Genomic DNA, 16,647 nt, shown 5'->3' on the forward strand with positions numbered 1-16,647 from the left:
AGCTAATTTACCACAAGATATATACAAAACAAAAATAGATCCAGTCTACAATATAGAACAATACTATAACGAAATGAAATTCAAATTACAGAAATCCAACGAAACAGCTAGAAACAACCTAATTAAATCAAAATTCAGGACACAAAGCGTACTAAACCAAAATATTAATCCTAGTAATGTTAAATTAGGAGACCAAGTATACCTTACAAACGAAAACAGAAGAAAGTTAGACCCAGTATACATTGGACCATTCACAATTATAGACATCAATGGCACAAACTGCGTTATCAGACATAACATAACAGACAAAGAAACAACAGTACATAAAAACAGAATAAAAACGCAACTGTAAAGAATAATGTCATTCTTTTCAAGTCATAACATTATTCTCCTAAAGAGGGGAGGTGTAGCAGATAATATCTAATCTGCTATACAGCTAGTATTAAAGTAACAGCTATTACAAAAATCAGACTTTGGGATCGGTATTTAAGAAATAGACAACACAAGTTTGCAACCCAAATCTATAATGACCCACATAAAGTACATGAGTGCAATGCAAGTAGGCTACATACATGTGCTGCGTAAGCATTGGCCACAACCGTGGGAAACGTCAACAGGTAGAACCCGGATGTTTATTTAATAACACCAAATCAAAAATCAAAACTGACCCGCGCAGCGAAGCCCAAAATTGTTTACGAGGCAAAATATGTCCACGCTATGACAAAAGCGTTTAAGCGCAAGAAAGTAGGTCAACCCGCGAGGCTCCGCCCAAGAACGACAAAGGCGTTAAACTTAAGCATACTTTTAGAATGATATATAATAAAGTACCGGGCCAAAGTAAGACAGACTTAATCTGGACTTGGCATAGAACGTAACCAATCTGTGTCCGTTTATTTCCAGACCATTGAGTAACGTCTCAATGTGTCCAACGTTCGTAAAGTCCGCGCTTCACTAATTTCCACCAAGTGATGGAACGGGAAGAAAGTCCGATGATAAGATAGGTGACAAAACAGGTAAAGTCAAAACCTGTTACAACACATTTCGACTGTCTTCGATGATTAACAGTTATCGGCGGGAGACACGATCGTAAAACTCATTAGTGAAAGGTATTGTTGAAATTAATCAGTCAGCCTTATTGGTAACATTTTCTAAATCAATTATTTTATTGATCATATTTTAAATACATTAAACATTTATACGAATGACAGCCTGTTCATTCAACAGTAGCAGTTGGAAAAAGTTAAATACATTACCATAACTAAATTCAATTCAATGCTAAATCATTGTTTTAATGAACAACTAATACAACATAATTTTACCCTAATAAATCATGGTACATTATTGAATGCGTACTGAATATTAAATTAGAATTATTGTACACATGCCTTCACACCACGAATGTAACGTACGACGTCTGACTCTCCCCATTACGTTAAAATTTGAATATCGTTATGTTATATTGAACCGCTCTAGCATTTGCTGTACAGGATACAAAGGACATACTTGCTTTGCAGCTGTCCTTTCTCATTGAACCATATTTGCTCTGTTGATTGCATTTCTGCATTAACGCCCTAAAACACACCTGCATGATACTTGCCCAGCACAGCTCCGTGCCGGCAGTATGTGAGCTAGAAAAAAGCGTGCCGAAATGTTTTGCCCTCTTTACAGTAGGGTAAAACTCCCCATTACCATAGACCACGAAGTTACGCCTCAAGTGCTTCCGGGAGTGCCGGAAGTATGTCACCCCCGTAATTTCCATTTCACCAATCAACCCCTTGGTCGGTTTTTTTTGACTTTGACAGAAACGGGCCTTAACTGAAATGATTCCCGTTGCTGTACAGTATACAGAGACTTGTGACCATATGGTGAGCCTACGCATATTTGCCGTTCGTTGACGAATGCTAGTAAACGAATGTCCTTTCAGAAACAAAAATTGTGGAAGGGAACTAATACTTTCCGCACGCGTGTCTGAAATCAACAGGGTGTCGTTTCCGGCCTATGTTTCCTAGAATGTGTGATTCTATACCACCCTATACCATGGTTCTGTATGAAATTTTATGTTTGAGATATGCCAGCCCCTAGATCGACGGTCTCTCCACGGACCCCTTGACTTCGGCAAAGGCACCAAAAAAAAATTCTGCGCAAAGGCATTTATCATTACATTCACTAATTTTACGCTGCATTGGGGACTAACAATACCGACAGTGCTAATCGAGCCCAACGGAAACCTTCAATGCATGGCTTCAGGTCAATCGTACCCTATGGATTCCACCGTGAAATAGTTTTGCCATTTAAGCAATCAAGCCATGTGCTGATGCCATCTCAACAACCTACGATTGTTGAGTGCTGTTTGAAAGGAACATTTTGAGCTTGGAATCAATGTAATTGATTCATGTTGTTATTCCGGATTTTGTTACGTACGAACGACAACAGTATTTCTGTATCGTTGAAATAACCGAAGCGGGCGTATCTGCCAGACCGCATAAAATGAGCGATTAGGCGGGTTTCTCGACGAAGTGGTTGATGCAATAAATTGCATTCATCGAACAAAAAAAATGGGGAAAGAAACATCACCACAACACATTGCACACGGTATCACAAAACCACAAAAGGTTCATGAACCTAGCATGAACATAAACATAATTATACTTTTCCACACTGCAAACTGCACCCGCGGTCGATACGGAAACTATACGATGCAGACATGAAGAAAGCTTAAGAACGTTCTGCATGCGGCATGTGCGGAAAGGTGAAAGATTGGAGAAGCTACGAATGCTAATTAAAATCAGACTTACGTGAATCGGTATGGCAAAAAACTACATCAAGTTGCTGGTGTAGAACGAAAATAACATTGTACTTCAATAGTGCACTTGGTGGATGGGTTCAAACTGCAGTCAAGCACGTCAAATGCAAATGGATTCCTGTTCCGTATTGCCTGATAATTCGTATGCCTATCCTTAAAGCCTATGCTGATGACTATGTGCTATATCGTGTTTTTCTTGTCCATGCAAAAATGTGTTATGGTTTGTAAAAGTTTTATGCAAAATAGTTTCTGAAAAACTCATTAAACGATTTTTTAACCTTCAAATATAATATTATAATATGTTTTTTAAAACGCAAATTTGGAGATGAATATTTCTTAAGCTTAGGCTTACACATACTGATCGTACAGGAAAGAACCCCTTTGCTGATTTCCGGTCATGAAAAAGAACAGAACGTAAATAGCTTTCGAGCTAATGAGTCTAACGAGAGTAACAAGACTGTAGCCGACAAACTTCCTAGCTAATGCATCATGGGTTAGGATTTAATAGGATCTCCATCTTGGGTCCTAATTGAAGCGAAACGCTTAGAAAAACACTTGAACGTATGAGTCTTGCGCGTACGGTATGGAGCATAAAAACCCATAAGATGTTATAGGAGCTTCAACATCCGGCAGAGCACGTGTTTCATAGTGGAAAATAGTTTCCTTTTTTTGTTTTCTCGTTCTTTTCTTCTACGTATGTAAACGATTGTTAGTGTGCCAGATTATTTTTTTAATTGTCTTTTTGCAATACCTATGTTTTACCTTATATTCTGTTAATTATTTTTTTAATTTTAACTTTTTTTGTTTGATCTAGAGATAGATTGTGGTATATCATTTTTTTAAACAATTTAGTAGAACATTTTTTAACCGTTTTTCTTGCTTCTTCATGCTTTTGCTTTGTAGTATTATCAGGATCATTCACTTAGTTAATGCTATGCGCACTGGTGCATCCTTTATTTGCCTCAATCCGTTCCCTAAATGTAAACGTTACATCCTTGGCACGCGCATCTGCTTAACCGTTCATGCGGGATTTACTCTCGTTTGATGCTTTGGATTGTAACTTAATATTTGTGTTTGCCTAACGACCCAACCCCAAACAGAAGGTACGGAGCACCCTCGCGACTAGTTCATGTTGGAATGGGTCTGTTCCATAAATCACTACCAGGATTCAGGGCTGAGGATAATAACACCATTAGAACTAACGGATATTTTGTTTGCCTAACTTTGGTCCGTAAGATTATTGATGCAGTTGGACAGTTTTGTCAAAGTCCATCTGAACCAAATGCGTAATATGATCCGTACCACTTGCGCAGAGTAAAGAAGAGTGAATATTACTATTAGCTGCCTTACAGCATTATTTAAAAGCGAGTTTGTTAAATTGATCAGCATCGTAATGTAAAACGCGTACCGTAGACAAAGAGATTTCAGCATTGTCTTTCTTCTTGACGTTTTAAATTGACACGGCTCAACACGATACGGGAACCATCGCGCATTCGGTTCGTGTATTCAGATGGTTGATACCCATCATAAACTGAAACCAATTGTGGATTTTAGTTGTGGGGTGTATTTTCTTTTCATTAGAATGAATCAAATCAACCTTAGAAGGCAAAGGGGCACTACACAGGCACATGGCAGTACGAATGCTCTCAACCGAGACCACTGAACACCTTCTCTAAGAATTCTTTTAAAACCAAAAAAACCCATCTACCATTTTTTTCCACTAAAACAAATCCTCAAACTTGACCGTGAGTCGTCCGGAAGCGTCGACCGGTTGCGCGTAGGAAGTTTTAATAATGTAAACCATTTAAATTAAATGTAAAAAATGGTCTCCAAGCCAAGCGCATTTTATCGCGTGGGGGTGTAAAATAAAACAACATTCCCACACTGTTGGCCACAATATTTGCATGCGTAGATGAAAATAAAACCACACCTTAAATTTAGGAAACTTAATTATGAGAAACATAAATGTTTTTAACAATATTTGCAAAATATTGAAACAAATTGTTTTTGTTTACATTGTCATATGTAAAATTCGAATAATTTTTAAACGAATCATAATCATGTTTGTGTGTCGAATGTTTTGTGTGACAGTGTAATATTGCTAGTTAATCGCACGCAGGCATATTCCTGGTATAATCCTACGCAACATCCCGACTGCCAAGTTCCCCGTATAAAGAGTAAAAAACAGCCGTGGGAAATATTTTGGATAGGAATTTCCATTGTCGACCAAACACACTCCGGGTGCTGCTGTTGCTGCTGCTGCTAAATTTGTGGTCAGACGCCATGGTGCCGAGACCACAACATTGTTTGGCCTGTAGGAGAGAAAAAAAGCGCTGCTCCCATCAGTCAACGGCTTTTTTAATGTCTTTATGTTCACATGTCACCGTTCCGCGTGACGTATATCTCGGTGACCCTTTGTTTTGCTATTTAAGGTACAGCAGAACGATGATGTTACAGATACGGACGCCCTGTGTGCTTGCACCAACAGCCACCACCAGCAAACTGTTGTGCATAAATTTGGTTTGCCATAACAAACCAGCAAAAAAAAGCTTCGCCCAAAATCAAAACTCTTTCTTTCACGCAGGCTTCCAAAGTTTGCCCAAAACAGCTGCTTCCTCTTTCGAGGCAAAGGCAAGCGGTTGGAATTTCGAATTTCGAAGCGGAGTCGGTTGCATTTGACTGGCTTCTGCTCTCTTCCGGCATGCGGTAATTAACTCAATTTGACCTTGTTAGGCTTTTTATGGATCCCTGGGCGTGTAGCGTTTAGTTCGCAGATGAAACAGGACGTACTTTCGAAATCCTATATTTCCGCTGCGTCGTAAAATATTGCAAAACCAATCAGAATGTGTATGTGTGTTCTGCTTACTATCCATCCTTCATGCCTCTTTACTGTTCGTTTGCGATAGCTTTTCCGTATGATTTAAGATACACCGTGTGATGCGTGATCATTCCCATAGCCTTACAGCTCACTTTTGGATCTCACTGAAGTTGTTCGAGTCACAACTCACAGTGCGACCCCAACAATAATACACCTTAAAAAACGGTACGAATATGAAAGAAACTTACCGTCGCGTAGTCCTTCTGCGATGTCACCATATTTGGTACCGGCTGGCTCACGATTAAATTATTCTCTCTACCGTAGTGGACGCGAAGATCGCGCGTAGGTGGACAAAGCAGCAATGTGAGTGTTTGTTCCCGCCGTAGATGTGCCAAAATGTTGTCCATTTCATGACGATCGGTTTCGGGATCAGTGCAGACCGAAGAAAAGAAGATGAATGGAAATACATTATTATAATTTTTTTTGCCCACCTCAATAATTTTGTTTCCTCTGTCCACGCTGGATAATGGAGATTTTAAGCTTTGGTGTGAGATTCGTGTTTGTGAATAGTATGGAATATTTGTTGATTTTTTTTTTGTTTTCGTTGCTAGAGGCTTACCACCTTAAATGTCGCCCACTCGTGACATCCATATACGTACGATGTAAGGTACGGAATTATCGAACCATTTATCAACAAACCAAAATTTCGAGATACCTGCAAATGATTCTACTGTGCCGTAGACATCGGAAAAGTATCCTCTTTCGAAGCCGAATCGATTTTATGGATATTGAGCTAGTTTAGTAGCGTTTTTTTTTCACTCATCACTCAAATACCATTCCAAATTAAGCGGATGTGTTTAAAATGAACCCGTTAACTAGTATACATTCCGATACTCCTACGGGCGGAGACGAGTGATTTTTCCATAATTGTCAACTAGTCAAATTAAGGTCATGGCGTCGTTTTCACACAGCACAGCTATTTTTCAGCACAAATAAAATATGCAAATTTCTTGATATTTTTTTTTTGCTCGCTGCTTGAATATTAACATCGTCCTAATGAATGAACATCGTGACATGCTGAATTAAAATCGTGTTTCTATAATAACCAGTCCAAATTGTGCCATAAAGCACAATCAAATTTTAATGCAACATTGTGGGAGTTTTTGGATCACCAGTACAGCTAGTGTTGACCATGGGAATCCTTTTGAAAAGAGTGCAACAGTCTTCTAATGCAATAAGCAAAAAAAAAATGCTACCGTTCACGTTCGATGTACTTTGCATACACTTACCTTATAATCTGCATCAGTTCCGAACGAATCCGCGCCGTGCTTGACATGTTTTCAATTGCTGACATTTTAAACCTTTACCACAACTGTTCCACACTAGCTGTAACACACCTTACAACACACCCACCAGGGCTCACCAGTGCACTAACACGCGCGTACACACACAACAAGTCCAGCAAGCTAAAACAATCCACTTTGGTTGGCAAATATTGAACCCAATATCCCCAACGTATGACCGAAATTTCACCATCCGCAGCACCACCGGAGGAGAGAGACTGCACAACAGGCGATCGTGAAGAATAGTAAACAACTGATGATTGTGGTGGCATTACAGCAGGCGGTGTGCCCGATGCAACCCGATGCAAGCAATACGGTTATTTTGATGCAACCGAGAGAGCGAGTTCATGGGTTCATATTCCTGCCACGGCTACCACAGCTGTAGCGCGCTTGGGTTTTGCGTCCGTCTCTCGGTGTGCGATTACCGTTGCAACAAGTTGCAGCCGCCAATCTGCAAGACAACAAGCCGAGCGGCCGTGTGCACCGCGAGCCTTTGCAGAATCGCAAGCAGTTGTCGCCACAAACACGAGCTGCACCGTAAACCGTAATGCTGCAAGCTACAGGTGTGATCAAAATAAAGCTGATCGCGATAAAAGCGACTTGAAACAAAGCAATTTAATTCTAGTTGGGGGTTTTGTGTGCTGTATAAAGGATCATTCAGCTGGAAAAAAACGTTCTAAAAAGAAACAAGAATTTTGATCTTAAACGCGAAAACTAATGAGAAAAGTGCACTCATGATCGTGCTGCTGATCGGATGCTCACTGTAAACAGCCCGTTGTGGTTATGCGTATGCATTTGTCGCCGATGGGTACTTGCTCTGGCCCGATTCCCTAGACTCGTTCTGAGACAATGTCCGTTCATCCATCCATCCATCCATCCATCCATCGTACGTGCGGCATCATCCTCTCTCACCTCCACGGTAATAATAATTCCCATGTCAAGCGTTATTATACTGCATTTATACTCTTTCTTCGCTAATTACTAGCCGGTTGGAGTACCTGCTCGCCAGGCGTACTGCATGCATTGCCCTTTCTTTCCTTTAAATGCTGGATTGCTGCAGAACCGCTTTCGCATGCCTCTTCGACGGTTGTTCTGTTCTTTGTGTCAACCGGGGTGTGTATTAAAACCAGTTGCTGGACGCTCGATAAAAACCGAACCGACTATCATAAACTGTACGCACGGTGCGACACACTTTAGCCCACAATATTCTATTTCTTCAATCATTTGATCCCCGATTAGCCCTTCTCTCCATTGGGACGGTCGTCTTATTGGCCGTGTACGTGAACCCCTTTTTTTAATGATCCGTTCTCACCGGCTTCTGGGTTGGTTAGCTTTTGTTCGACTTTCGGGTTAGTTCGATCGGTCGGGTTAAGACGCTAATTCTGGCTGGTCGCTATGGGACGTAAAAACGTATCACCCCAACTATCTACCAACAGCAAGCGAAACAATAGATTTCGTGCGAAAAGCATTAAAAGTAAGCAACGAACTTCCTATATGGATGTTAGCACGTGATATGAAATCCCAAACGGCTGCGGTACGGAAATACCCTTCGCCACAGTCAAGTTACGCATCCGTTTCTTCTCGTTCCCACGGAATTTCCAGATCCATTTATATTCTTTTACCGAAAAACGAGCTTATTTCAGTTTTAATATTTCTAGTGTTTTGTTTCTGTAGTGAAGTAAATGGTGAACAGACATTTAATTTCAATCAGTTATACGGGATAGTATGCCCCATATCCGGACGCAGGGATTGTACATTAAATGGAATATAATTTTACTGGAGAAAAAAATGTACAACAACATACCAACCAACCAACGCTAAACAACCTGTGCAACATGTAGTGTAGAAACGAGCTGTAGATTAGCCAAAACTAGATGCTAATGATCAGGGCGGAAAAGGAAATGCGCATACACGTTTGTTAGTACAAGCTGAAATTCTTGTTTTACTATGCAAACATCGTTTCATTCGCATTGTTGAAGTTTCTTTCAAGATTGATGTGTGTTATGTACGCTGAATTATCTTCTATCTTGGACGCGTGCAATTGAGTTACCTGCGCATGATTCCGATGTATGTTAATGGGTAGATTCAATGAAACAAATAACGGTAAGAACAGAATAGTGGGTATTTACTGATGATATAAGGAGTTAATCAGAATTATACCATAGTGAGTGGAAATTATTTAATTTCTAAATATTCTTTAGTTATTTGAGATTGTGCTTTTTTTCTTTTATTTACAATCATAACATGTTTATATTCATCTCAAACAGCCAGAAATAAAGAGAGGAAACATCTGTACTGCTTATGAGTAAACTATAGGCTATAGAAAACACCCTTGGAGTTCCGCAAGGATGTGTTATTGGACCAATTTTGTTTATCATGTATATCAATGACATTAAAATAAGATTTGAATTCTTGCGAGATCAATCTTTTTACTGCCGATACTGTTATGTTTACTGCGCATAAATACAACAAACAAGCAGAGACTCTCCTTGATCTTGGTTTAAACGCTCTAGATGGTTGGTTAAAGTACAACAAACTGGCATTGAACATTAAAAAGACTAACGATATGGTAATATCTGTTGGTGGATTGGACAACCCTTCATCCATCGTTATCAATACGAAACGAATCGATGGAACCCGCCAGGTTAAATACTTGGGAGTTATTTTAGAAAAGTTGAAGTTCCAAAATCACATAGACAGGCTCATCACCAAAATGTCAAACAAGTGTAAAGTGATTAGTAGACTGGAGAACGATCTTGATTTTTTGGGGAAAGTTCACCTCTACAAATCATTTATATCACTACACTTAATCTATCACTTATATCACCACACTTTGCTTTCAACAAATAATTAGGCTTCAAAGATTGCAAAGTCGAGGTTAAATTTGTTTTCTGTTATGCTAGATATTTTACAATGGATGTCTGTAGAACAGAGGATTGTGTATCAGAACATAACTTTTATATTTGGATTATCATATCGCAATACAATTTTCAAGACGTTTTGCAATACAAAGTAGAAGAGCTGCCGAATTAAAAGTGTCCCATTTTGAACACCCACCACTGTACCTATACTGACTTTAACCAACTGCTTTAAGTATAACTTTAAGCTGATTATATCCAACTTCAAAATGGTTAAGAAAATCAGTGTTTTATAAGAGTTTTTACACCTCTTCACTTGACACCATAAACATTTAAAAAATATGATATCAAATGATGGACGTAAAGATTGACTTTCTTCTATTTATCCATCTTATCATTTTCCTAACGAGTGTCCCACAACTATGATCCACCTTTGAATGGTAGCTGTGTGAAGCTTAAAGCTGGGTTTGTAAATAGACAGCATTTATATGGATGATTGGAAATTCATCTCAAATATCTTCTCAAAATTGTTATTTATCTTCTGAAAAAGAAGTTCTAATATTAAAGATTAGGACAACAAATAATATAGGCGAACCCATGTTCTCCTATGTACACAGTACAAAGCTGACTCTTCAATAACGGATAAATAGAGTTCCAAAAGTCAAGCAAACAGCAAACAGCATTACCCAAATCTGATTCTTGCATACCAAATTACATCTTTTAAATGTGATACTATACACCTAATACTATAATTAATACTAATACTGATACTATGATATGAATGTTTATTAGTATGTCCTTGTATGTGATGTATTCCTGACATGTATATGTATTGGACATGTCAAAAATTTACAGTTTTTAAAAGGATGGATTGGTGCACTAGCAAATAGAGACTATCGAAATAAGATTCATATATTCTGGATAGAATCTGTAATATTACTATTAGCACTCAGGACGACAGCTTAAAATAAAACTATCCCATAAAGGTTGAAGAAATGTTTGATTCATTCAAGAACTATAGCGTACTAACCTACTTTTGAGTACATAAAACATGTTTTCGTGTAAATAAATTTGTATTTAATACTTAACACGGTCTTCGTTTAATATTTTCACTTTTGCTTGATCTCAAAGCAATACCACGTTCAAGATAATTTTGTTACCTATTTACTTTTTAGAATTAGACACCTCTCAACATTTCTAAACAAATATCGGAGAAAAGTAAATCATTTGCATCAATCATTTAGTGAAAACCGGGCACACTTTTACGGCCATCAAACAATAAGTCTATTAATCAAACAGTCGTGACAGATCGATCGTGTCAGAGTATTCATTTTAAATTAAATTTACATATCAGCCATACCATTATTTGTAACCCATTCAACTGCCCGAATACCTAATAGAACAGAATATAGAACGAAATACCACGCGTGTGAGGGGCGCTCTAAGCTAAGGTATGATCGTTTTACACGTCGCTGGACCGAGCGTTGGCATACGCTCGAACGGAAGTATGAGGTGCCCTTCTTACGATGATGGTGGCATACTGATGAAACTTTAACCCTTACTTCCTTTATCGCTGTGTTCTTCACTACTTCGTTCTATCTCTTCCGTTCCGTATGGTGCCGCGCATAACCCGCATAACGTCAAATTTAACCCGGGCTCCACAACTAACGCACTAGCCCACCAACGTGCATGGCACGTGTAAATTTGTTGCCCTGATGGACAAGCCAAGAACACCCTTGTTCAATCTAGTTGCCCACAAAAAGATGCTTACCAGCGGAGAATGTGTGCTGTGGATGAGCGAGTATTAAATTCAATGTTTAAGCTGATTGATTACTTCGCTGGTCACCGGATATTTGGTCCACGACTATGGGTACACACATTCCGTTTTTAGGCCCCTTATGGTCCCCAGGACCCATTGTGGACCACAGCACAGCGATGCGGAGGTCTAGTGTTAATTTTAACACTCTCTTCCACGGTTCCTTTCCAGTTACTCGTAGGAGAATAGAATAAAGATAACTTTAAAAAATGATTGATTTTTCCCGAGCGAGTGTGTCATTGTGGTGCGTAAACAAATCGCATTTAAACTGATGATTCGTTGATGTCTACGGGTAGATTCCAATCGAAGCAAACGGTGAGAGGGAGACGAATCAAAGTTTCGTTTCGCTAGTTTCCGTGTAAAGCTGCTGCTCCAGAATGGACTCAAAATTGCCACCGACAAAAACATATTTTCTGCGCGATGAAGTCGTAATCCATAACAATGAAACTAGTGCGTGGGTTATCATCCATGGAGTTGTTATCGACATTACTCCGTTGTTTACTGCAGACAGAAAAAAAGCCACATTAAAGAAGGTTTAGTTTACGAAAAGGTTGAAAGTTTCTAGCTTCAATCCGTGTTTTACATTCCTTTGCTACATTTCTTTTCAGACTCTGCAATGGTTATTGGCATTTGCGGGCCAAGATTTAAGCTTGTTCTTCCATAACAACGAGCTTACTCCGATCGAGCGTACCAACCGCAACGGAGAACGGGTTCCGGTCTTTGTGCCCTGTTTGGAGCGTAATCCTGCCACCCAGTGCTGCTGGTACAGGGATCCGGCTCTGGTCATTGGACGCATAACATTCCACCCATGCCCGGTGAAAATTATCAACACATTGACATTCCACGAGACGGAAATGATCGTTTGTTACGAAGATACGATCGGTGACGTGCGGGAAAAGTACTTGCGCTACAACGACAACGCGAAGCAGTACGAATGGCGAAAAGATCTGTCGGAGGTAGGTGTCTTCTATCGTATTGCTACGGGCTGTGTCCAAGTATTGAACAATTCACTAATATATACTTAGGGTTCGGAAGTTGGGATGCTACGGATGGATAAAACACTTACCGAAAATGGATATCAGGTCAATCTGCGCAGTTCAGTACCGGTAATTTGGATTTTTTATATCTTACCTCCGGACACAACGAACGAGGCGGATTCTTTATCCGGAAAATATAACCCAGCAAATGGGCGATCATCAAGCGAAAGCGAAGCGCTAAGACTCACCACCTTGCAATGAATAACAAAGTCAACCACAAAGACACATTCTGTGGGTGAGATCCATTGGGGTATGCGAAAAACTGAAGTAAAATTATAATATAATAGAAATTCTTGAAATTTTTCCGGAGACCCGCTTTTCACCGTTCCATCAGCGCGTGGTAGTTACGCGCGTTGGACGTCAGACAGCCTTCATCCGGAGTAAGTAGTTCAAATGGTGGAGGTGTTGTTGTTTTGCCTATCCATCTCGAGCTTGGTGTTTGTCTTGCACCTAGTGCTTTGTGTTACTGTTTAGCTTTTCTGTTCTCATCATCAACTGTGCGTTTCGGGTAACGGTTGGAATGTCTAACTTTCCTCTTTCCCACCATTTCCCGCCATAATATGTGTCTGAAGGTGTCTTTCTTCCAAACGAACGGCAGTAGCTACAGGGCAGCCTGTAGCCTTTGTTGACTGTTTTTATCTAATGCGTCTCACCTTAATTTATGTCCAAGCGGTTGGACGATTACAAATATGTGTCTCCGTAATTATCATCATTCCAAATATTGCTTTCTGGAGGTACTTTGAAATGCAAGTAATTTGTCAATTAATTTCGAGCAAACGTTTTGGAATGGAGATCTTCTGTTGGAATGGCCGAGTCAAGATTTCGCCATAAGTAGAAAGTATTTTTCCGTGACCAACTACTTAACACACGTGAAAACATGGAACTATGTTTAGCTTAAAAATTGTTCGAAAATAAATTTATTATACTTTAAGCATTTTAAAACTAGGATTTTGCAGGATTTTTTTTTGTAAAAATTAGGAACAACCATACTAATACGCATTTTTACTTATAAAATATGTTTATGTTTTATGTAAAAAAATAAATATTTTGTTCATATAATTTTGTTATACATTGTAAGATATAGCTGCAATGTATTGTCAAATATAAATTTGTCATACAAATAAAAATTTTTTTTAAATCTTTTTTTATATTTAAATTTTAAACAAAGGGTTGAATTGATTTCCGAAAAACAATATTTTTTTCATTTTAACTTTCTTTCTAAAGCTATTACAACCCCAATAAACAGAAAGAATATAAGGCGTTAAGGTTTACACATGAGCTGATACAACAAACAGCGACAGATGATTTACGCTTGCATTGCTGCTGATACTTTTCTCAATCGATGGATAACACATGACGAACCATTTCTCGAAAGTGTCTGTCACGCGTGGGTCTGAATTAGCACGTCAAATTACTTCAAACCCAGGCCCTGCCCTAGCACACGCGTACGCTCTCATCTTTGCAGTGACGATCCGTACCCGTGGCAACGAATCTACCAACCGAAAATCAACCAAAAAACCGATTGCACCTTTCAGCATCCTTCATTAAAAACGCTGGCCTGCTGTCCGATCGGCGCCAGGTGCTCTCGGTCGAATCGATTTCTTTTGAAGGCTTTCCTACAACGTTGCTGTGCGGTACAACATTCCGGTCCGGTGTATTCGTCGCACCCACTCGCGCTGTACCGAAGATAAATGGACCAAGGCGTATCTACCAGTAAGAAACGGTTTCGAACGCCTGGGCACCAGCATGCAGACTGCGGTACGAACAATCTTGAAAACAAAACATACAAACTCTGCCTCAATACACAGACATTGAGGGTTGTGAAACTTATCCTGCTGACGTGCTCGGCAAAGATATCCAGCATCGTGTGTAAGCATACATCCTTTGAACCGAAACATCTGCCGCACTTGGCAGCAAGGTCGCTATCGGCTAAGCCAACTGTACCAGGTTGGTCCGGCTTGAACCGTTCACCAATGACGAATTTCCTTTCATGTGCACCCGGATTTACGTAAAAATCCTCTGCACCATCTACTTATTGCAATTTGAAAAACAAAAAAACAGAAAATATGGACTGGTATCCATATTGTAATCACTTTATAGAAAACCGTTACATCAAAACCAAAAAAGTTTTAACAAGAATGTCATAAAGCTTATGTTTATATGACCAACAGTGTTATGTTTATAGGTCGCGATTAAAGAGGATCATCAAAACATACCTTCGGAAAGCATAGCCAAGGAAAAATATCTACTAAAGATTTAACCCAAACCAATGAGGAAACGAGTAAAGAAAGCAAACGAAAAATGAACCAAATCGTCTCTAAAGATCTCTTACATACAGAACACACACGTGTGCCGCATCCAGCCATCCTCTGCTGGTATTAAAATCGGCACGCGACAGCTGCAAGTTTTTCTCTCTATTTTCATTCCGTTTCTTCCCTTTGGTCGTTCGCTTTCCGGCCAGTTTTCGATAAACAGCTTACCATACTAGCGTCCAGACAGATCCTGCCTAAACAAAGCAATGAAATGATCCTCGTTTTTTCTCCACAGGATAGTTACGTTGTTCCTTCAGCATCCTCACATCATGATGCGTTGCTGCACCACTTTTAACCTGACGTGTGGTGGCTGCCGTTGAAATGACTGTCTACGCACAGTAGAGCTGCCGGTGGTGCCTCCCGTTTTTATCCAACGCGATCCTTTTATTTACGGCTTGGGTCACGACAATCGCCGCGATAGATGGTTGGTGTGCCTAAAACATTGCGTTGTGCTTTTCTTTCTTATTTATTTGATGTTTATCGTTGGCCTAACTCAATTATTAGCTAACCGAATTTAACATCCTTGTTAATGTCCTGAATAGACGTGAATTGGCGTCAGTGTTTATTTGTTTTTTGTCGTGTCTTTTTTATTGTTTTTTGTTTGTTAGATGTTATTGTCATTTGGCAGATCTACCGTTGTGGGTGTAATAATTTTGAGCTTTTTATTAATGCTTTTTTTATTTACGAATGAAGTTTAGATTAAATAGCTTTCTAAAAGCTGGTAATTTAACTTCTTTTGGTTCTATTTTTATACAATTTTTAATGCAAATCATAGTATTCCTAGAATTTTTCATTACACTTTAACAATTGTGATCTATGGTGATCTTCATTTCCAACCAAATTTGAATTTACTTTATTTATTGATCAAGTCGTTAAGGAAAGCCTTAGTTTATTTGAAACATCGAAAATATTGGTGTTTATTTTTCTAAAGCTGGAAGACAGACGATTCCATAACTATATACCGGATTAAATGATCAACATTTCTTCAGAGCAGAACATTATCCATTGACATAGACACGAAAGAAGAATACATTAGAGTAGAAAGTAAGTAAGTACATTTTTCTATAAATGTTATTCTAATTACAACTGAATGAACATTGAAGAGTTTATTACTATTTTTGGTAAGTAGTTTTAATTCTATTGAATCATTTTATTCTTAAATTTTGAACGCACGGAATTTCGTTGAGCCTGCTATCGTCAAGTTCAAATAATCGAAAAAGTTGTCTACAATATTGTACACAATACGTTTCACCACAGAGGAAGAGAAAAAACATCGCGTGTTTGCATGGTTCCCCGGTGTTACAGTGCGACGCGTAGTTCTAAGCGAACAAATCAGTGGTACGAGAAATATACAAAACTTCTTCCTTTTGGTTTATTTTTAATGTGAAAAATAAAACATGAATAACAATGAATGTACATTAGTGCAAGTTATTTTTTTTTAATTGATGACCGTCCTAATTGCAATAAAAAAAATTAAATAAAAACAAGAAATTTTTAAAAAATATCCCAAGTAATCCCTATTCTTCAAATAAAATATGGCTAGAATAACTATACATAATCTAAGATGTTCAGGTTATCAATAATAATTCAATCTTAAAAAGGACGATGATATTAAGCATTCTTTCTCAATCAACCATTATTCGGATAGAACAGATCTCAT

At 38.8% G+C, this 16,647-nt stretch overlaps 2 protein-coding genes across 3 annotated transcripts in view; one reads left to right on the plus strand and one right to left on the minus strand.

The window, feature by feature from the left end:
- The window catches only part of LOC125765245 (TNF receptor-associated factor 4), a 39,101-nt gene extending 31,795 nt beyond the window's left edge, over positions 1-7,306 (minus strand). The window contains exons 1-2 of one of the 2 annotated variants that reach the window (XM_049430170.1): positions 6,911-7,306; positions 5,870-5,936 (exon numbers count right to left, since the gene is read on the minus strand). In XM_049430170.1, coding sequence (XP_049286127.1) covers positions 5,870-5,936; positions 6,911-6,975 — 132 coding nt within the window. In that variant the 5' untranslated portion in view covers positions 6,976-7,306. Of the gene's footprint in view, positions 1-5,869; positions 6,858-6,910 lie in introns of those variants that run through there. The other variant, XM_049430169.1, reaches the window with a different exon arrangement.
- A 2,962-nt stretch (positions 7,307-10,268) lies between these two features.
- Positions 10,269-13,626, plus strand: LOC125765249 (cytochrome b5 domain-containing protein 1). The gene is made up of 3 exons (XM_049430174.1): positions 10,269-12,171; positions 12,247-12,594; positions 12,664-13,626. The coding sequence occupies exons 1-3, from the start codon at positions 12,016-12,018 to the stop codon at positions 12,874-12,876; spliced, it is 717 nt and encodes a 238-aa protein (XP_049286131.1). The 5' UTR covers positions 10,269-12,015; the 3' UTR covers positions 12,877-13,626.
- Positions 13,627-16,647: the final 3,021 nt, after the last annotated feature.

Source organism: Anopheles funestus, chromosome 2RL (genome assembly GCF_943734845.2).
Source record: "Anopheles funestus chromosome 2RL, idAnoFuneDA-416_04, whole genome shotgun sequence".
Lineage (NCBI taxonomy): Eukaryota > Metazoa > Arthropoda > Insecta > Diptera > Culicidae > Anopheles > Anopheles funestus.

Coding starts and splice junctions, on each gene's coding strand:
- LOC125765249 (XM_049430174.1), top strand. CDS start 12,016: ATGGACTCAAAATTGCCACCGACAAAAACATATTTTCTGCGCGATGAA. Junction 12,172..12,246: donor AAAAAGCCACATTAAAGAAG/GTTTAGTTTACG, acceptor ATTTCTTTTCAG/ACTCTGCAATGGTTATTGGC. Junction 12,595..12,663: donor GGCGAAAAGATCTGTCGGAG/GTAGGTGTCTTC, acceptor ATATATACTTAG/GGTTCGGAAGTTGGGATGCT.